This window comes from Saccostrea cucullata, unplaced genomic scaffold (assembly GCF_032062105.1).
Source record: "Saccostrea cucullata isolate Sc308-1 unplaced genomic scaffold, CSIRO_AGI_Scuc_v1 ctg319, whole genome shotgun sequence".
Lineage (NCBI taxonomy): Eukaryota > Metazoa > Mollusca > Bivalvia > Ostreida > Ostreidae > Saccostrea > Saccostrea cuccullata.
Window position 1 is genome coordinate 10,243 of NW_026920610.1, and position 22,258 is coordinate 32,500.

General features: G+C 30.3%; 2 protein-coding genes across 2 annotated transcripts; one reads left to right on the forward strand and one right to left on the reverse strand.

Moving 5' to 3' along the window:
* Window positions 1-957: 957 nt before the first annotated feature.
* Window positions 958-3,887, reverse strand: LOC134253545 (mpv17-like protein). Its single transcript, XM_062736072.1, has 4 exons — window positions 3,583-3,887; window positions 3,327-3,403; window positions 2,017-2,151; window positions 958-1,184 (listed from the first exon to the last, which is right to left on the reverse strand). Exons 1-4 carry the CDS (start codon window positions 3,854-3,856, stop codon window positions 1,158-1,160), a joined length of 513 nt encoding a protein of 170 aa, XP_062592056.1. The 5' UTR covers window positions 3,857-3,887; the 3' UTR covers window positions 958-1,157.
* Window positions 3,888-6,065: 2,178 nt separating this feature from the next.
* LOC134253363 (sodium/hydrogen exchanger 8-like) lies at window positions 6,066-19,452 on the forward strand. Its single transcript, XM_062735889.1, has 16 exons — window positions 6,066-6,163; window positions 6,998-7,164; window positions 7,533-7,613; window positions 7,840-7,889; window positions 8,365-8,448; window positions 8,754-8,855; window positions 9,155-9,333; window positions 9,757-9,895; window positions 10,197-10,302; window positions 10,527-10,643; window positions 11,106-11,188; window positions 13,102-13,213; window positions 13,426-13,568; window positions 14,738-14,809; window positions 16,948-17,091; window positions 17,531-19,452. Exons 1-16 carry the CDS (start codon window positions 6,066-6,068, stop codon window positions 17,672-17,674), a joined length of 1,821 nt encoding a protein of 606 aa, XP_062591873.1. The 3' UTR covers window positions 17,675-19,452.
* Window positions 19,453-22,258: the final 2,806 nt, after the last annotated feature.

Here is a 22,258-nt window from a genome sequence, read left to right on the forward strand (position 1 = left end):
ACATACAAACACTCATAACCGGGATGATCTCTCATAATAAGTTATTCCATAGCAGACTTTAGAATGAACATCTAATGTACTCTGGAAGACTACACAAAAACATGCAGTACTACACACTTATAACAAATTGCCCGGCATGGACAATTTTCTCCATAAAAAGCAGAATTTGTTATATCCATTTAGTTTAAAATATGCTTTTTCATTGTACAAAATGTACATTTTTAAATACAAAACTGGAGTATACAGATATATGTTTACTTCTGAATTAAGAAAAAAAAATCTGATCGAATTCTGAATTAGATGTTGAATCAAAGCCAAAAAAGCAAGCACATAACTGACTGAGACTGGTGCAACAGAATTCAGTGTACATTTTAAAATACACAACTGGAGTATACCAAAATATTGTTTACTTCTGATCAGAGAAAAAATATCTGAATTCTGAATAAGATGTCGAATCAAATGCCCCAAAAAACAAACACATAACTGACTGAGACTGGTGCAACAGAATTCTTTGTAAAAAGGATTTATGTAAATATAAATGTACATGTACAAAGGAAAACGCTTTATTTTATGCATACATTAGGAAGTAACTATCAGTATAATACATGTTGAACATTATTAAGAAAAATCCTAGTCCATACATTTTGATATTCATAATAAAAAAAGCTGTGCTATTACTAGTACTGAATATATTTTGCTTTTCTAATCACAACCTTGCAATCAGATACTCAATACACATACATATCTCCTACAGGTAAGAAGTACATTGCAAAACAATTCAGGTGGAGTGTAGAATAATAGTAGTATTTAATGAATTTAAAAAGCTACTGAAAATGGCAGTATATTTTTATGGAATAAAATGTATGTGAAGCACAAACAATACAGATATTATAATCACACCATGCCATTTGTTCAACAATGGGATACATTTCTAACATTCTTATGGTTCTTAAAAAAGTACATATATCTACTATATAAAAAGAAAATTCTTATAATAATTTATACATGTATAGGTCATTGTAATTAAAAATTTCATAATAAATAAAATATGTATATTACATAATTATAAGAAAAAGCAGAAACCTTATATCACAGAATCAAATTACAATCATTTTCTTTACTACTAAATTAAACATCAATTCTATATCTCTTTAACATCAACTCTCTTTTTGAACAGCTTCCTCCTGAAAAGAAAAAGACAAGGTTCATTGAATTCCAATTACAAAAAGGACTTCCAATAAATGGTTACAAACTTACCTGGAGTAATAGTTTTATATTTTACTTAACCACTGCAATTAAGAAAAAAAATTTGTTTTATTGAAGATAATGAACAGTGATCAATTTCACAAGTCCAGTAAACAAAGTACTGTAAACCAACTTTTATTCGTGTGCAAGAAATATTCACAAATTTTGCAAGATCCTCATTATCGCAAATATTTCTCGCCACGAACCAGTTCTTAAAGTCTATGTGTCAATTCACAAGAGAACCTTAATAGGCTTGATCGCGAAAATTAATCGTTTCAAACTAGTTTATTACAGGTAAATCGCGAAATAAAGTAGTCACGAATAAAAGTTGGTTTACAGTAAATTGTGAACAATGCAAAAACATGGACTTTTGGAAACACCAAAGGCGATGTCATGTGCCTATGAGAAGTAAACTTATTATGTCCACTGGTCACACCTAGTACCTACTAATTAAATCAGTGGGAGACTTAAAAATCATTTGCAGGTGATGTTAGAATGTAAGTAAATAAAAAAGGAAAACTAACAATTGAAAATCTAAAGTCAACCAGTTTATCATGCAGTGTATTTAATAGTTAGCGATTAAGAATACACAAATATAAAACAGTCTACAGATGTGGCAGACTCTGTAATGTGTTACGTCTTTTAAGTTTAGTTTTCCATCTGCTGAAATTTGAAGTCTTCCCTTTGACATGCAATTTATGAGAAGTGAAGTCATGAATGATGCCATTCTTAAAAGGAATTTAGACAGAAAAATAGATCTAGATCACTCACCTTGGAAGGTTCTTTCTCATAACAAAGGAACATGGACCATAGAAAAGAAGCACAACCAATCACTTTAGCCCTGTGTTTGTATGGAACAAGTGAGAAGTTGGCGGCTTGCACAAATGGCCAAAACATGACACCAGTCTATAAAAAAAAATTCATCTAAATATTAATGTTATTCTTAATAAAAATAACAAAATAGAAATTTAGAAACAAATTAGCTTATCAAGGTATATGTATGAACAATTCTAAAATGAGGTGAGGTATTGACAAACAAGTTGATGAAACAGGAATATCAGCAATCTGGTTTAAAGTTATCATTTCCTAAGTTCTATGGTCATACAATGACCTTCTCAGCAAATACAATTTATCACTAAGTCAAATGCTGACTGATGTTTTTTTATGCTAATTGTTAGGCCATTATTTACACATTAAATTCTCAATGGATTTTTCAGTTATTCATAATCATGACAAGGATCACATGACAGGTCTGACCAGTTGGCAGGGAATGCTTACTCCTCCCTGGCACCTGACTCAACCTCTGATGTTTAGAGAGGTCTGTGTTTGCTCTGCTCAAAATTTGTATTGTTTAATGAACATTTGAGCTTCAATACTCATCATCATCTCTATATATTTTAGAAATGTAATGCTCAGTTCATTTCTATATATTGTGTCTCTTATACACATGTAGTGGACACTGGACAGGCATGTTTACTGTAAATCTGGAAATTTGTAGAAATTTTTTTAGCAAATTTGCGAGTTCATTTCATTCACAAAAATATTTTCTTAAAAATAAATTACCATTAAGAAAATGTAAACAAAGCAGTGGTCATTCGCAAAATTTTGAAACATAAAAAGTAATCAACAGCATTTTGATACGAATTCGCAAAATAAAATCGATGTAAAAATTTCCAGATTTATGGTATTCATCAGAGGCCAGAAAAATCAGCTGTAAGAGCACCTGGCCTTAAAGTCCAGAAGGCTCAGGTGTAAATCCTGGTATATCAGTGACCTTGAAAGAAACCTATTTTTTGCAACAAAAATCAAAAACCAATTTATGTATCTTAGGTCATAGGAGGAGTAGCATTTTGAAAGAATTTACAGAAAACAAACCTTTCTGTCTGTATGAGCTCCTAATTTTGAAGTTTATGGTCAATTAAGGCATGTTTACACAAACAGACAAGGCAATTTCTAGATATTCAAACTTATAATATGTAGCAGGGGAAAAATCAAATAAAAACGAATTCAGTTTTTTTCAGATAAATAACAATGAGATATCTCTGTCTTAGAAATTGACTGAAGGTACAATTTTAAAGCACCTTGTAAGTGACTGGAAATTTCTTGAACCATTCCTCTTTAAACTGTTGAAAGGACTTTCTTTCAAGCATACAAGTTGCTGAAATAGTAGATAACAGAATGAATAATACTCTTGGGGAAATATTTTCATGTAGGGGATTTAATAATGATAATAATAATGATTTTTATTTATTATCAATATAACAAAGGGGTTTTATACAACAATGAGGATTTTTCAAAATCTTTATTTACCTACAAGAATATTGCTTTACTACTTACAAAAATAAAATGATGTTATGGCAAATGGAGCAAAGACAACTTGATCAGTTATCATCTTCTTTGCCACAGTTCTGAAAGTTCGCCCAGGAAACATTCGCTCCGCTATGAACATCCAAGAAAACACAAGAGGAGCTACAACAAAAGTTCCGACAGTCACCATCCTGACAGACTTCTGGTAATCCATCTGTTCCTTCTTGCTGATGAATTTCTGCTCCACTGAATCGGATATAGTCCACAGGGTGGCATATGTTGCCATTGTTTGTAGAATAGTCATTTTTCCAAAATGTTTCCTGCATGCAGAACTTCAACCTACGTTGAGTAAAATATATATAGAGGATATTCAATATCTGTAGCTGGATAAGAAATTTGAAGGGCCAGATTATAAGATAGAGCCATACATTTATTTATACAATTATATATATTTATTCAGATATATATACTTATAATACAACTTGCGCTGAAACCTACAATCTTTCACAGGAGTAGGCAGTTTTATCCACAAAGCAACGTAAACAACAACCACTGAGCTTCAAGAGTGTAGCTAATCTCACCGAGATGTGGAGGGGACTAAAAATTTTGGTCGAGGGACATCAGACCAAAATTTTTAGTCCCTACGACATCTTGCTGAGATTAGAGTGTAGCGAGCGAAGCAAGTGACCTGTAAAAATTGCCATCTCCTGTGAACCTTTGTTGTTCTATTCTAAGTGTACAAGGTTTACTTTTGGAGTCCCCAGGGAGGACTGAACTTCTGAAATAAGGATTATTAGAAAAAATGCAAAGTACCAAAACCAATCAAATGTATAACTCTCTAAACATTTTGTTCATTTAAAAACAATTGTTTTCTTAAAATATTGTAACAAGAGAAAGAAAAAAATGAATAACTCTCTAAACTTTTTGTTGCTGTTATTGATTTTAAATTTAATATAAAACAATTGATATTTTTTTTTCTAAAGTATAATATTGTCAAAACAGGAGAAACGAAACAAAAACTTGTTTTGTTAAGTTGTTTGGCAATGAGAATTTCAATGGAATAATTATATATTAAAACTTAATATCGATACTTTATGTTCTTTTTGACTCTAGTTAGAAAAATAAGGACCGTGAAACATGTAAAATTATGATTGACACTTACTAAAATCCGACGCCTCGAATTTCCAAGAAAAATGAATGAGATTTGCTGCTTATTGATTTGAAATTTAATATTATCTATTTTGACTCATCTTACACAGCAAAAATACGTTTACACTATAATGAAACATATTACTAACACAATCACTTGATTTTAAATAATGTTTTATGGTGTACCTTTTCAAACACACACTTCTGTCAAAGCTGTGATGTTTGGTCTTCTTGTTGAAACTATAGATAGTTTTCGATTGACCAAGAGTTACTTCCCGTTGGCCGCCATACTGGAGGTCCAAATGCTCATATTCCTTCATTGTTCAACCAATTTAAAATTTTTATATTTGCTATTTTGAATGAGAAATCATTAAAGTATATAAATTTTTGGAACTTTATTTAAAAAAAATTATTTGATAAAGATTTTCCACCAAATATTTTGGTTAAGTTGTTACTGTGTATATGGCGGCCAACGGGACGTATATGAGAATTTGCAATTTTTGATGAAAATAATAATAATATATTTTGCTAAACTGAATATCACATAAGGATATACAAAATTAACATCTTAATATAAACACAAGATGTAAAAGTACAACACATACATATAAAAACATGAAGAAGTATATCTTTTATGCACTCAAACATTGGGGGAAAAATCCATTTTAATTATTTAGTCTGTTAAAATACTCAGCGAGATACACAGATTTAAAAATATCCACTGATCTAGAATTTCGAACATTTTGTGACAGTTTGTTCCATAAAAATGCAGATGTCTGATGAATATCTAAATGAACGTTTGTAATTTTCTGTTTTGGTGAAACATGTAAAATTATTATTGACAGTTTATTGAAACACATTCAAATAATCTGGCATTTGATTGTTTAAAACCTTAAATAGAAAAATAACCTGTCTAAACATAATATAATCCTTGATTGGCATCCAGTTTAAACAGGAAAATAAAAACAAAAGAGTTCCTAGCTGCCCTCTTTTGAAGATAACACATTTGATTTTTTACATTGTGTGGAACAGTAAGTAAAAATGAAATACAATATTATTAAAAACCTTAATTAAAGCATTTGATGGAATAAAATGACTCACTTTCTTAAGCAGAGCAAGTTTTCTTAAAATTTTCTTTGAAATAAAGTCAACATGAACATCCTAAGATAAGGTATTATCAATATATACACCAAGTAATTTGGCCTGCTTCACATTCATTTGAACATCATTTAAAAGTTGAAATTTTTAATTCAATAACAATGGGGAGATTTATACTGAGCTTGTTACTGTTTTTATTCTCTTATTTGGTTCATTTTGCGTTTCAGGTTAAGTTTTTTGGAGCAGTTTTCTTTTTAAGTACTTCTATGTCCTATATTGAAAAGCAAAATGCCATCAAGCCCCCAAATCCAGAAGAAGTTCCAAGCCTCCAAATTGAGGATGGATCTATGAACATGAATGACAGGTTTTTAGATTGAGATCTAAAGATAAAGAATTATTTTTTAATGCATTTTGAATGATGAATCACTTTGTATGTCCTATTAAAGTACATGTACAACACAATCACTTGATTTTAAATAAAATGTTTTACGGTGTGACCGTTGGGGCGAGTGCAGTTGTATCAAACACACACTTGAAACATTGATCAGCCACTTCAAACATCAAGTCGCACTAGACATCTCAACTAGCTGTGACGTCAGACGACGTCACTGAGCTCGTCAGAAAGCGCCTTGTTGAAACTATAGACCTAGTGCAATTTTTGATGAAAGTCATTGTAGAGTATTTTCTTGTAAGATTTCTACAAACCAAAAGCCATTTATGTTTTATGTTATTTATTTATTCGCCATTATCGCATGGAATCCTGGTAGCAAAGGGATATATATCAGATGCTGATTTTAATTACAATTTCATGAAAAAGAACTAGGTTTTTATATTCACACAAAAAATTGCATAAATATTTACATGGGATGTACACTTTTTGTTGGTTAATTGTGTATGTACATGCAGATTTCATCTACAAACCAAAAGCTGTTTATGTTTTATGTTAATTTTTTTTCTGTTCTTACACCTTAGTCTAATTCTTGCTGCGCTCGCTATAATTGCTTCTCTATGTACATGCATACAGTAACACACTCTTATAACAAAGTGTCATGGTCATACGATTTGGTTTCGTTACAAGCATTTTTTGTAATTTCTGTTAAGTTTACAATGTATTAAATAAATTCACAGACAAGAAATCACTTTGTTGTTAGTGTTTACAAATAATTTACAAATAATTCAATTCTTTATTTTGATTTAGCATGAAAAATGACACAAACAGTACAGATATCTTTAATGTATCAACAACCATCTCCACGTCTACACTCCCCACTACCAAGCGTGTACCGGTGGACCTCCCCAAAAAAGGATCGGCGGAGGAGGAGCACCACAGCAGCTTCACCATCTTCTTCATCCTCCTCCTCGTCGGTATGGAATAATCTTAAACTTGTATCCATCTGTTATGTGATGTAGATGTAGTATGTATTCATTTAAAATAAATGTACAAATGAATGAACTATTATTTGGTATCTGTTAAATATAAAATTTGACTTAAGCCATTTTTATATGCTGGAAATTTTGTAATATCAGTTAGAACATTATTGAGTTTTTTTTTAAATTGACAACATTGACTAAAATATTTAGTTGTCAATTATTTCATTGGACATATCTCAATGTAGAACCTATGACTTGATCGACTTTTAAACACAGATCTTTATATATAAATTACATGTATATGATTTCATGATGATTTTGTTTCTATTGTAATCATATGTTTTGATATCTTTTGATTTCAGCCTTATCAATTTTGACAACTCATATGCTCATTCAAACCAGATTTCATTATTTGCCAGAGAGTATAGCAGACATATTATTAGGTAAGTCTTTGTATTTACGCTGCACACAAAACAAAAACAGTGAGTGTAATATACATTTAAATAGATATTAATTGTACTGCATTTCTGACAGAAAGACAAAAAAATGTTATAAATTTATTTGGTAAATGAGAACTTGGATTTAATTTTCTTACATGCTTATGCACATTTAACCTTCTTGAATGTATGGAAGGTATGATTTGAATTTTTAAAACTGGTTGTTTTCTAGGTGCATTTGCAGGATTGTTATTAAAACTGACACATTCAGGAAATGGACAGGTAAACAAATAACACACTCTGGTGGTGCCTTATAACAAATACCTGTATAGATGTGAACAGTAGAACTGGTTTTATCTGGAATTGACCCCTGGTTTCATAGAAATTGGCTGAAGTACTTCACAAACAGGATTTGACAATATTTTAAACAATTAAATTTACACAGAACTAAAATTATCAACCCTAAGTTAACGTAATTGGCATGAAATCCAAATTCACCATAGACAAGTTTTAGTGTTCAATTAAATCTTTTTTGTCATTGAAATCAGAAATTTGTTATTTTTATTTTGAATTCTGATATGTAAATAGTGCAAGATATTGCTATCTTAATTTAAAAGGTTTAAATTAAGACCATTTCCATGTTCATGCTATATCTGATATAGTTAATGTAGTAGACTGTAGGATCTTAAAATCAAAGAGTAACATATATATCTATCACACAAAGAGTTTTTAAAGAGCATCTTTTTTTCCATTTCAGAATGCTGAAGCCTTTAATCCAACAGTTTTCTTCATAGTATTACTGCCACCTATTATTTTTGAATCTGGATACAATTTACATAAGGTAAGTAGATGTACATGTAGTATGGGAAGGAAAGCCAATTCAGAAATTTATTTGATGTTTCATCTTCTTGCACATTAGATTGCACTTCATTTACATCAGTGGGAAATAGAAGAAACTTTGTGAATGATTTCCCACTTGCATTCACTTATACCAGAATTTAAACAGACTTTATCAATACTTATAAGGATTGAGGAACTTGACTTTTTCAATATATTCCTCTTCTGTAAAATATGTAGAATGTACATGCTTAGTACACATACCAAAATTTTTTCACCATGAGTTAATACAATCTGTATGCTTTGCAGGGTAACTTTTTCCAGAATATAGGTTCTATATTGATTTTTGCCATTCTTGGGACAGTTGTGTCAGCTCTAGTGGTGGGAGGTGGGATTTATTTACTTGGGCAGGTTTGTAGAGGATTTTTATATACACCTGTACTTGAAATGCAAGTAAAGGATCTCACTGAGCTTGTTAATAATTTTCTGTTAAAACATATATGATATATTCACAAAATTCCTCTTTTAATTTATTTCCATTTAATAGTAAATCGTATGACCAGGTATCAAGGGAAAATTGATTCAAGCAGAGTTTTTTATATGGTTAAACAAAAATCTTGTCCACTTTTTGGAGAAAAAATTCACATGTATGATACATTTGCATTCCTTCATATCCATTTTAAACTCTATATTTCTTTTATCTGCTCTAGGCCCAAGTGGTGTACAAGCTTAGCTGGATAGAATCCTTTGCCTTCGGGTCCTTGATCTCCGCCGTGGACCCGGTGGCCACTCTAGCCATTTTTCATGCTCTGGACGTGGATCCAGTACTTTACATGTTGGTGTTTGGAGAGAGTGTCCTGAATGATGCAGTGTCCATTGTACTTACTACGTATGTATTAAAAGTGTTCTGAATTTATATTCATGTAGATGAAGGCTGTATTCTATTTATAGGAGAGGATTTTAACAGGAAGTTGATATTGTTGTGAATTTATATTCACATATTGATATCCATGTATAAACATACATTTTCTAAAATAGAGTTGCATAAGTACATAGTATGTTGCATGTGGTGTTTTATAATTCTAACACACTCAGCAAAACCTTAAGAGATTTAATAATTTTATCAATGAAATACAGGCTATCAAGATTACCTGAAATGAGAACTTTAGATTATCATGATTGATACATGTACTTTTCATAATTTTACAAAGAAACTTAATTATTGCTCCAATTAAAAATAAACAAAAAAAAAAATTTAAATATACTTTTATTAGTACTAAACCTGTGCTCTTTTTCTTGCATGTCCTTTCAGTACTGTGTTAGAGTATGCTGATCCCTCAGTACAGATCACTAACAAAGCTGAGGCTGTTTTCTCCGCAGCCGGCAGATTTCTTGTCATGTTCTTTGGTTCATCAGCTATAGGAGTTGTGTGTGGCTTAATCAGTGCATTAGTATCCTTTATCCATGTAATATAGTTTTATCCATAAAATATAGTTTGTAGTTTTAACAGACAAAGGAAGAGCAGTGAGAAGAGCTTATTCAAGGTAAAATGTCCATCATTTAGGACACATGGGAGCTAGATTACTCATTAAGTTGCATCAAGATCTAGATTGTATAATTCTTTTTACTTTGTACATTTACAGTACATGTAAATTGTGTAAATTGTGTTCACAGACAACAACTGTGTTTTTAAAAGGTATAATTTATAAAATGTGTCCTTCAACAGTTAGCTATTTTCCTTATTATGTCCAGCTATTAAAATACATAGACTTGAGGAAAACTCCCTCCCTGGAGTTTGGACTCATGTTAACATTCTCATACTTGCCATATGCTTTAGCTGAAGGAATTCATTTATCTGGTAAGATAAAACAACATGCAGTTACTCACTTTTACATCATATTACCAGGAACATGTACCATTCCTTAAATCATATCATTTTGTTGTTCTGTTATTTACTGTTAAGGAAAATATTTCTTTTGTTTTCAAATATATGTTTTTAATCAAATATATATCAAAGTAATGTTTGTGTGAAGTTTTTGCATCAAAATACTAGTATTTGGATATTACTCATTTTTTTTCCAGGTATAATGGCCATATTGTTCTGTGGCATTGTGATGTCTCATTACACTCATCCAAACTTGTCCCCCGTGACACAAATCACGACCCAGCAGACATTCAGAACTATAGCCTTCATTGCTGGTAAGAAAGCACTGCAAACAGACTCACTTTCATGTTCAGTGTATCAGTAAAAGACATTTATAATGAAGCCCTGGGGATGGACAGTTTTGCTTTGTTATAAGTGTAATTAGTTTTATCCTTTTTAAAAGTTAACAATACATTTTAAAATCAGGGGAATGAAAATCACTTCACTGTAAGCATTGACTCATTGATTGTAAGCATGTTTGCTATAAGTGTGTTTTACCGCAGTCATAGATCTTAGCAAAAAGAAACATTTCAAGAGTTTATTAAATGTCATTAACATGTACAGTGTACCTGATTTTTGATTAAGTTTTCTAAATTGTTCACAGCTATATACATAGATTGCAACTCCTGTTTAAAATAGCGATCTGATGAATACTGTGTTCGCTTTTTTACATTTTATATACATGTATGTACAAGTGTATATATGTATTATTGCATATGTTTTATGATCTTTTCCAGAAACCTGTGTGTTTGCCTATCTTGGCCTAGCCCTTTTTAGTTTTAAATTGACAGTTAAACCTGCATTTGTGATATGGAGCATAGTAAGTAATTGTATCATAATAAAATGGGTTAAAAACTTTAAAGCTTTGATCTGTTATTTGAAAATTCTATTAGCCTATACCGAATTCATCTATTTATAATTTCAGTTTGAACTTTAATGTGCCCTAAAAAATTGAATGGTCTTAAAAAGTTATGATATTGGCTTTTACAATAGAAAACCTTTATTTATTGATAGTCATTAATTTGGTGCATTTTTAAGTTTAATGTGGAAAAGCCTCAAAATAACTCATTTCTGTGATTATTTTTCTTTAGAAAATAGTGTCTGCCACCGTCGCCCACTTTAATTTTTGGATATATTATGTAAACTGTTATGAAAAATCACATATCTCAAAATCTTTCCGGGCGACGGTGGCAGAGTATGATTTCTGAAAGAAAATTCCACTGAAAATTGATGTCTTCTGCAACTTTTTAAGAAAATACGGGAAAATGCACAAGTTAATGACGTCACAATTAGCATTAAGGAGGTCATATGAGAAAAACGATTTATATATTCTTGCTGCAGGGAATTTCTATGATTAAGAAAGAATGAATTTTGTTTTCTTATATCACTTTCATATTTTAGAAAATATCGGGCTTACTTTGTATTAAAACTGTACCTTCTTCTTTCCTTGTTTTGAATGTCATGAATGAATTCTTTGTTGATATAGTCAAATCTCATTTTTAGAACTCAATTATACATAGAAAAACTTTTTTTTTATTGATAGCCAGAAATGAAAAATTTTGAGGTTAAATATACCCAAAGAAAAGGAGTTAAAATTTCCAACTTGGACATAAGAGGGTTGATCCAAATGTTCGTGGAATTTCTTCATATTTCATTTATTTTTCAGTGAAATTGGTTGAAAATTACAAATGAAAATATAGACACTTGATGAATATTTTAAATTAAAAATTATTTTAAATATCTTTGATAGGAACTTTATGGCAGTTGCCATAGAAACGGTTGTTTGGAAATGCGGGGGAGACATTAACGCGTTTATTATCTTAATTCGTGAAATAAGAATTAAACCGCCCTATGTGGTATATAAAAGGAAAATTATGTCATTATTACGATTGCTTGATATTTTTTAAACCTTTGTGTGAGAGTTTTATTGATTTTACTGGATATTTTGTTTATAAGTTGATGATTTATTGCTCATATTTAAGTTGTTAGTTAACGTCAAAATTTGGTCAAGTCACACGTTTTGTAAACTTTTCACATTTTCACTTCGATCTTAAACGCGTATATTATAGACATAAGCTTGGGAAAAATGCATTTAGTTACTGGTTTTCCAGTGGCATAAGAAATTTAAGAAAAATAGAACTTCCACGGACGTTGATAAAAAGTGTGGTTGCTTTTTACAGGCTCTGTTTAAGTACGTATCCCCCTAGACAAATTTAAAGCGTTAAAGGACGTTGTCGGCTGCCGATCTGATCTTGACATTGCTACTGAAATTGGAACATCATATGGAAAGATTGGTAGTATTTTGAAATATGAGTAAAAAATGAAGATAAGTTGGTGCGAGAGGATACCCAGGCTTTTTTTGAAAAAAAATGGAAAAAAAGACAGCATTTATTAGAATTACGTATTATAATTGGACATTTGGGCGAGATGCTTCTATAACGTGACGTGACATATCTAACTTGACGTTATATGGAAGCATGCTCCGGGTTTCCCAACAATCCATTTTTAGAAAGCTCGTGTGACCTTATTGGTAATTGGAAAGTGGTGAAATTTTCCAATATTGTTGCATTATGACTGTATATTATGAATATGCCTGTTGATTGATTTCTTCAAATCACGATAAAATTTTAGAAAGAAATTCCACGAACTTTTGGATCAACCCTCGTATCCATAGTATTCATGGGGTTTGAGATACTGAAGTTAATGGTATTAAATGTTTTGTTTTTTTTTCAGGCTCTGGTACTCATAGGAAGAGCTTGCAATATCTTCCCTCTGTCATTTATCATGAACTACTTCAGGGAACATAAAATCCCCAGAAAGAATCAGTTTATTATGTGGTTCAGTGGTGAGTATCATTTCAGTTGTACTATCAGACAATTTTCATGTACAGTCATTATTTATTATAAATGCATGTGTTAACAGATTTTGTTTAAAAAATACTTTATTCTGTTGAAATCAGTGTTAGCATTCAAACTTCAATGTGTGCCTTTTTGTATAGGAGTAATATTTGATTTTTTCCAGTTATTTGTTAAATTTTTCCAATCAACCTATTGACAGGTTTACGTGGTGCTATAGCCTTTGCCCTCAGTCTACACCTGGAGTTTGAGCAGGAGAAGAGGTACGTCCTAGTCACGGCAACACTCATCATCGTTCTCTTCACCGTTATATTCCTGGGAGGGATGACTCTACCAATGATGAAGGTAATGCAAATAGACAAACCTTATGTCACATATAAGTAAGGATTTTGTAAAGAAAAATATGGAAAGATTTAAAATCTTTTGTTTGTATTAGGGATGTCAACATATTCATCATATATATATACCGACTATGACTAAAATTTCTTTAGTCGGTTATTCGTTAAAAATGTGTTTCATCAAAGTAATTTTGAATTCTGTAGTGTAACATCAAACATGATGTATCATATGCCGAATCAGTCAAACATACATGTATACACAGTCTTTAAATGAAATATATAGTAAAATTCTTCGCAAAAAATGACCAAAAAAATAAAAAACGGATTGGAAAAGAAAATCAAACATGTTTGTTAATGATTGTCTACCTCTTACTATTTTAAATGGAGAGGGCAATTGTTTAGTTTTGTAAATTCAAACTAAGATCTGACGTGATACAACTATTCAGAAAAAGTATTAATTAAAAAACTATTACAAAATTGTAAATACATATAAATATATAGAGTGATTAAAATTCTGATATAAAAATTTCATACAACTATTGATTGTTTGCACAAAATTTCATCATATATATATGGAAGCATCGCTCTGTCTTTGTTTTTATAAAAGACACGCTTCAATTGTTTACCTGTCAAAGATTATGACGGACACGTATATATTGGCTTCAATTATGGCCGTACTCTAAAGTTTTACAAAGAAAGTATAAATAAATTGTTTGATATCCTGCATTTAGAATAAAAGCCAGCTAATATATAAATTTTAAATCCAATACATTGGATACATAGTGTGAACAGTTTTTATTTTACTAAGTACATTTTACAATTCAGAAATTCGTTGTATAATGGTGAGAGGGCCAAAATGTCTGTAAGAGACAAATTTTGAAAGATGATATGAAAAAAAAATAAAATTAAAAATCGACTATCGTTCTAAAAAATAGACAAATCCAAGCTTGGTAAAATTGACATCCCTAGTTTGTATCAATGTTGGACCATATTTAATTTTGTATAACTACAGTTCATGATTGAAGTTATCTTTTTACAATTTGAAGTCTTCAGTTAAGATCATCTAATCAGTTAAATTAAAACACTTCTTTTTTTTACTTTGTTATACAGAATTTCAAGTAATCAATGAGCATAGTTATACAATTGTAATAAATGATTTATGATGAACTTTTGCAGTGCTTAGAAGCAAAAAAGAAAAAGAAGAAGAAATCAGAGAGGGAGGTCTCACTCAGTAAAACAAAGGAAATGGTAAATTATTTTTAAAATTTGCACTTTGATTCCTGAATTTATTTTAATAACAGATTTTTTTCAATGCATTGTATTACTTGTGTACGAGGGCTGTTCAATAAATAATGTCCTCGGTGCTTAGAAAGAAGCAAAAGATGCTTTTCAATGATTTACCCTACCCATAATTTATTATTAATCTCTTTTAATTAAAACACATGTCTGAACATTTTTTATCCAATATATTATCAAATCATTTTTGGGTATCACATTTATACATGCAACATGCTCCAGAAGCAGTTAACAAGTTTCCTTCGAAAATTTTTTTTCAAGTTTGGAAATAGTTTCTTATAGATCTGTTAATATATAATGTGAAAAATGTTAAGTTAGCTGAAAAGTACTCTGCAGGGCATAGCGGGATACATGTACATAAGGAAAAATAACTAATTCTCGCTTTTAATAAAAAATCATGCCAAAAAATAGCTCACAGTTCTAAAGGTGGTTGGTGTCGATCACAAAGAATTGACAGCAACAATACCACTAATATTTAGAAAATTGCATATAAATTTGTAAATGTGCTCATGCATACCTTTGCTCTTGATAAATATATTCGTTTTTGATGAACTTATGGTAGATTTTGTCATGAGGGTTTTAAAATGAATTTTTTCAACATCTGTTTGAATTTAAAACAAAAGAAAACAAATATTTTAAAATAATTGTTGACTTTAGGCACGCTGTCGTTTTATCATTTTTCAAAGATATGGGGTGAGAACTAAACAAAACCAAACGTTTCTTAAAAACAGTGCAAGTTAATACTTTTATTTTGATGTCTATCAAATTTGCTATGTGTCTTAAAGTCAATCATACATCATCAAATATTTTTGTTGAAATTTGGTCGAACAGTTATAAAAATTTTTGTTGGATAAGGAATTTTTGATGCCCATTATAAAAATTTTTATCAGGAAAGGTCCACCTGCTTATTTAACTATAAAAAGGTATTGGTTGCTGTAAATGTCACATAAATCAGTGAATATCTTTGGGATTTTTAACATAGTTTACAGCAGATTTAATGAAGCTTTTATTTTCACGGGAATATAAGATTCTTTTTCATTTTTGCAGTGTCTAGGGAGAGCCCTTGGACACAGCTTTTATCGATAAAACTATGTGATGAAAAGTGGTCACATAAACTGTTATAAATTCATTAAAGATTCAATAATTAGAAAAACAAGTTTAATGTCATATGATATCTGTATTCTTCATAAGTTCAGATATTACCAAACAGTATGTCATAATAACAAAAACTCTATTCAATTATACAATGTACATACATACACTAGATACTTGTACCCTACCCATAATATTATTATGCATGTGTATTTGGAAATTTTATTCATATATTATCAAATCATTATTACGGTATCACATTTTACATGCAACATGCTCCAGAAGCAGTTATAACAAGCCAAAATTATAATTCAATTAATGTTTCTTATAGCTGTTAATATATAACGTGGTAAGTTGTTGAAGTTAGCTGGAAAGTGCTGCAGACAATAGCAGATACATGTACATAAGGAAAAATAGCACTCGCTTTAGAAAAAAAAAAGTCATTGAACTAGCTCACAGTACTAAAGGTGGTTGGTGTACGATCACAAGGAATTACAGCAACAACCTGTCACTTAATATGTAATGAATGGAAAAAGGCAGTAAATGTGCATGCATGCTTGCTTGAAAAATATATTCAATTTGATGAACTTATGCAACTATCATGATGATACTAAAATGAATTTTTTGGCACACATTTAGATAACAAAAACAAAACAAAAATATTAACAAAGGTGATAGGCACTGTATATTACAAAGAAGGAGAACTAAACAAAACCAAACAAAAATACATGCAAGTTAATCACTTTTATTTTGAGGTTCAACCAGTGAGTATTAATATTGTAATGAAGCAACTTTTCAATTGAACTGATGTGGTCACAGTTATAAAATGACATTGATAAGGAATTTAAAGGTCATAACGTTGTACAGGAAAGGTAACTTATTTAACTAAAGAAAGATTGGCAAAGGTATAAATGTGAACATCTATTGTACCATAGTTTAGATCAGATTTTATAGACATACTACGGGAATATAAGATACTGTTTATTTTTGTCCTCTAGGGAGAGACCGTGGACACAGATCATTTATCTGAACTGACGGAGGAGGAATATGAGGTGGGGTACGTTAGACCTCACCAGAAGGGGTTTATGAAGATTGACACTAAGTACCTGATACCCTTCTTCACAAGGAGATTTACCAAACAGGTTAGGGGTTGTATTAAACAAAATACATTAGGTAATTGTGCTAATTTGACAGGTTGAAAGTTTGAGATTTCATTTTTTTTAAAGACAGTTTTAGAATTAATCTATATTCAGTTTGATTAACTAGCATTTATTACTTAATTTTTAAGAGATATTAATATCTTGAAACACAGCATTTGGACATCCATTCAGTTGAATTGTCAGTTAATGTTTTCAAACTGTCACTTTTTTTCCTTGTTTAAATTATGCAAATACTTAAATGTAAATCATGTCCAAAAAATTCTTTTAAAAAAGTTTTGAATTGTCATGTACAATTATAATTGATGTTTTATTTACATGTAAATAATCCCATGAGAATTTAATACAGTACTTTTATATCAATAGTTTCACATGTACATATTTTATACCCTATATTTTTGGACACATTTTATCTCCCTTTTAGGAAGTAAAGGAGGGAAGGACCCAGATTAATCACCTGGCCACTCAGTGGTACCAAGACGTCCGAGCTGTCCCCTCAGAATCAGACTCAGAGGACGAGGCAGAAACCAGCCTTATCAACCCCACTCCGGAAGTCAACCATCACTGATCTCATACTGCGCAGTGTTACAGGAAATATCATTAGAAAATGGTGGTTTCATATTGTTAAGGAAGCTGGACTTTCATAGTTATGTGTTCACAGACTCTTTTGTCTTGGAAGTTGAAAACAGGAAATACCTTAACTTCATGTATGTGAATTTACCACTGTAAATTCTTTGAAAAAAACGGTTTGCTCAAACTTGTGCATGTAAATGTACTTGTTAGTAACATATACATTGTTATGATCTCTCATCTTTACCAAAGATCATCATGTAGAACATACTTATTTTCGATCTATATTACAAAGATACCATTTACGTTATTTAATATGCTCCTGTAAAGCTAATTTATTCATAATGAATACTTGAGTAATAATATTTGTGAAAAATAAGATTTTGTGGTGGATGTATAAATTCATTGGTCTCTTTATACATGTACCTTGAAAACAACAAAAATTACATCCCCCTTTTGCAAATATGTATTACTGATAGTCATTGTAGTTTCCAGTTACATATCTTTTAAACAATGATGCATGACTGAATGAGAAAAGGAATTAATTAATGTATTTCGGATTGTATGTAAAATTTTCTTTCACTTAATATGGACACATTCTTCAGTGATATTATATTTATAGGTGAAGATAATTGCATGTAAGATCTAAAAAAAAATTATGTAATTCTTAACAAGTATAACCAGACCTCTCTATATTGTCACTGTTTTCTAGACACAGTAAAACTCAGTTATAGTGAAGTCCTGGGGACCTCTGAATTTACTTTTACAATATCTGTGTTATGTTTATCAGTATAATGAATTCAATTAAAGTTTAATAGCAAATTCACAATATACACATGTACATCATGACCATTGAACATGTTTAGGGAGGTGATAAATACATTTATAAAACTTTCTTTGGGGTACTTTAGATTTTTGGTCAATTGAATTTTGAATGTAAATACTTACCAAAAAAATAATAAAGATTTTTTTTTGGGATTAAGGATTTTGAAAATTAAATTATGAAAGCTAGTGTAAAACTCTATAGGTTGGACACAAAATCACTTTGCTATATACATGTGTATTTTGAAATTCATTATATCAGAATTCTTTAAACCGTAGTATTTCCACCAGAATCTTAAGAATTTTTTGTGATGCGGATTGATCCAGAAGAATTTGCTATATCCATGAATTCATTATTATCTGTTTCTGTACTCAATGAGTTTTACTGTTGTGCTTGACGAGAAAATGCTTGTAAACTAGATTTTTTTTTAATTAAAAAGGGCAGTGTCTTTCAGATTAATCCATATTTTACTCAGACTGTGATTTATTTTCATTGCTTATGTTTGTATAAATGCTTCCTTAGTGGAAATATAGTTACATGTAGTACGTATGATTGTTTTGTTAAGAAGTGAAACTATCACCAAATCTAATTCATGCAGTCATGGTGCAAGAGAAAAGAAAAGAACTGCATGTTACATGTAACTGTGACACTTTCAAATGTGATGCAGGAATAATACATGTACATGTACATATTATGTTTTAATAATATGTAATTGTTGAAAAGATTGAGCATGAAAAATAATTAAGTAATGAATTCCATAACTCAAATGAATCATAGTATTGCAATTCTCTTACCTTGTTTAACTTTTGTTTGAGAACAGTTTAAGAACTGTTTAGTATTTCAATTTGCCTCTTTTTTTTCAACAATCAAATGACATTTTTGTTTTTTGTACCTTTAAAATTTTTAATATTTGTTATATGTAATATCCCTAACACATTAATTTCAAAAGTTATATTACATGTAGTTTTCCTTAGTATTATCAAAGTGATGGTCACAATTATCATTGGATTGTCATTTGATGTAATTTTATTACTCTAGTGCTTAGTTTGTGATATATAATTAATGGGAAATTTTTAGTTAATTTATTTTTGTCAGACTTGTTTGTTCATTTGTAAATCCTAGCCAACAAGATTATAAATTTTGATGTCTGTCTGAGAGGTATATAAAACTATTGTTTATGCACTTTGTAATTGATTATAAATATTAAAACTGGTAGCATCAAGATAAAGCTGTGTTGATTTGATCATCATATAGAGATGCAGGTTCTGACATCTGAAAAACTCAAAATTTTTACTGCAGAACTTCAAATAATAATTTATTATCTAACATGAAAGCATACATACTTTTAAAAATACTGCAGTCCTGTTGTTCATGCTATTTGTACTAGCTGACTTGTGTACATTTTTAAAAACTCCTAACAACCCCCCTCCACTTGAAAAGCAGAGGGGTACATGTATATAGTGATGTGGGTGTCCATCCATCTGCTATGATTTCTGGTTTCCTGGCTATGCATAGCAAAAACATGAACTTTGCAATAATAATCATGTAGGAGATACAAGCATCATTTTTTGAGCTCAGTGCTCATAGTACCTCTAGTTTACTACAGTTTTGGTTTCCTTCACAACAAATTGCAATACAAGGTCTAGTTCAGAGTAAATTGGGAAATCCATTTTCTCCTGCATCATTTAATCACTGTTAATAGGATGTCTGTGTCACATATTTACTATGAAATTTTATATTGCATCTCCTTTTGACTAAAGAAGATCCCTACTGATTTTGAGCTCAGAAAGTCATGGTCTGAATTGCAAATTTTCTTTGAACTATGAAATCATAAGTAACACAACACCCAATGGCCTCAAAAAGATCATTTATTGATTATGCAATGAAACTTGCTCCCAAGGCTTAAATTTAATAAAATAGTGGAATTCATTTTTTGCGTCATTAAACAGCTGGCAAATTAAGGCCCTTGTAGAGGGAATTTTTAAAACTTTATTTCCATTGGTCCACATGATCTAGAGAAAGTACTTAATAGTATTCCTACTATTTGTACATGGATCTTTCAGAAACATTGATTAATGACTTTGAAAAATATATGCTCTTACTGAAAAATGTGTATCTCTGAATAACGGAGAAAGTCATCAGATCAAAATTATACTTATTTCAACACATGCCACAACATTTTGACAGAAGACTTGATTCTAAGTTTGATGCATTTTGTATACATGTATTACGAGCAACCAAAAAACTTCTCCAATCTATCTGCAGACCATGTACATGCATTGAAACAAATTACTCTGTGACCCTCCTTCTTGGTCCTAATGTTGTGATAAATGACAAGAACAATAGATATTATTGTATCCTTATTTATTGATATCATCTTTGTTAATTTTGTCTTCCTTCCATCACATAACAACTGGCCAAATAAATATACCAGTACAAGTATATATACTCAAAATGAAATCTGAAATCTATTGAAATAGAACAAATTAAAATGTCATCATAATTGAGTATACATGTACTTTTTTAATCATACACTTAAAAATACAACTGTCGATGATAAAAAGGTCACTTTCATGCAGCCTAAAACATATACATGTATTTGCTTTGAGCATCTGAGGTCACATACTTTTTGAGTGTCAACTGAAGTTTCCTTAAATGTGATTATTGTTTGATCTGAGTTAACATAAATACATAATTTCCCTTTACATGGTGTATGCAAACTAAAATAGTAACATCAGCATGCATTCATTATTGTCATTGGTCATTGAGTTTATTTTAAAAATGTACTCTGTTACCTGTAATTAAAAAAGTTTGGCCATAAGTGTATAAACCTAAAAGTTTGTTTTTTCTTTCTGTGACTGATCAGAATTTTTAACTGTAAGAAGGTATAAAATAACTTTTAAAAAAAAAATAAATAAATAAAAATAAAAAGCATTTATTGACTGCCTGCATATCATTTCATTGTTTAGGTAAAAACTTTAAAAGTTTTTTTTTCATATTTGGTTGAAAAAACAAAACTTATCTATTGGGAAAAAACAAAACACTTTTCCCTCAACAATGGTTTGAGAGAGAATTTGAACAATATTACAATATAACTCTTGTTTTGGCTGAACACAAGCACCTAACAACTGTATTCAAATTGATAACAATTATTACATGAATGATCATAACAAAAAATACTTCAAACATTCACAGGTATTTTTAAAAAGAATATGATATATTGCTAACAGAAGAGACAAATTTTAATTTGAGTATGCTTGTTAATAACAAAGATACAGAATGTAGTAACACATATGTCCTCCCGGCTGTGCGTGTAGATATACATGTATGTATATTAGTATGGTTACAATGTAAAGAGAAACAGACGATGATAACATGATGGAATAAAAATAATCTGATTGTCCACATTTAACTTTCATGACAAAATGTATTTAAATATATATATAAAACGGCTGCATTTCATTTCCAGAATTTTTTGTAATTATCCACTTTTCATTTGCAACATTTTTTTAGTTTTCATTTCCGACATTTTTTTGTTTTCATTTGCAACATTTTTCAGATAGTATTTTTAGTTACAGATCTGAAGACTTTACCTATGAAAAGTTTTAAGGAATAAATCATGAATAAATCCTTGAAATCCAATTTCTGAGTTTTGTAAATTTATCTATGAAGCGATTGTGAAAATAGAAAATGCAGGCAGCTACCTAGATTAAAATTCGAGCGGTTAACTCAGTTTACCTGCACAGATGTGAAGCAGAA

What these genes read in the sequence shown, in the direction of transcription:
- LOC134253545 (XM_062736072.1), bottom strand. Translation starts at nt 3,856, where the DNA reads ATGACTATTCTACAAACAATGGCAACATATGCCACCCTGTGGACTATA. An exon ending in CATAACATCATTTTATTTTT is followed by an intron (nt 3,404 to 3,582) that starts GTAAGTAGTAAA and finishes CTACTATTTCAG; the next exon opens with CAACTTGTATGCTTGAAAGA. An exon ending in AATTTCCAGTCACTTACAAG is followed by an intron (nt 2,152 to 3,326) that starts GTGCTTTAAAAT and finishes TTTTTTTTATAG; the next exon opens with ACTGGTGTCATGTTTTGGCC.
- LOC134253363 (XM_062735889.1), top strand. Translation starts at nt 6,066, where the DNA reads ATGTCCTATATTGAAAAGCAAAATGCCATCAAGCCCCCAAATCCAGAA. An exon ending in CTTCATCCTCCTCCTCGTCG is followed by an intron (nt 7,165 to 7,532) that starts GTATGGAATAAT and finishes TTTTGATTTCAG; the next exon opens with CCTTATCAATTTTGACAACT. An exon ending in CTGGATACAATTTACATAAG is followed by an intron (nt 8,449 to 8,753) that starts GTAAGTAGATGT and finishes TATGCTTTGCAG; the next exon opens with GGTAACTTTTTCCAGAATAT.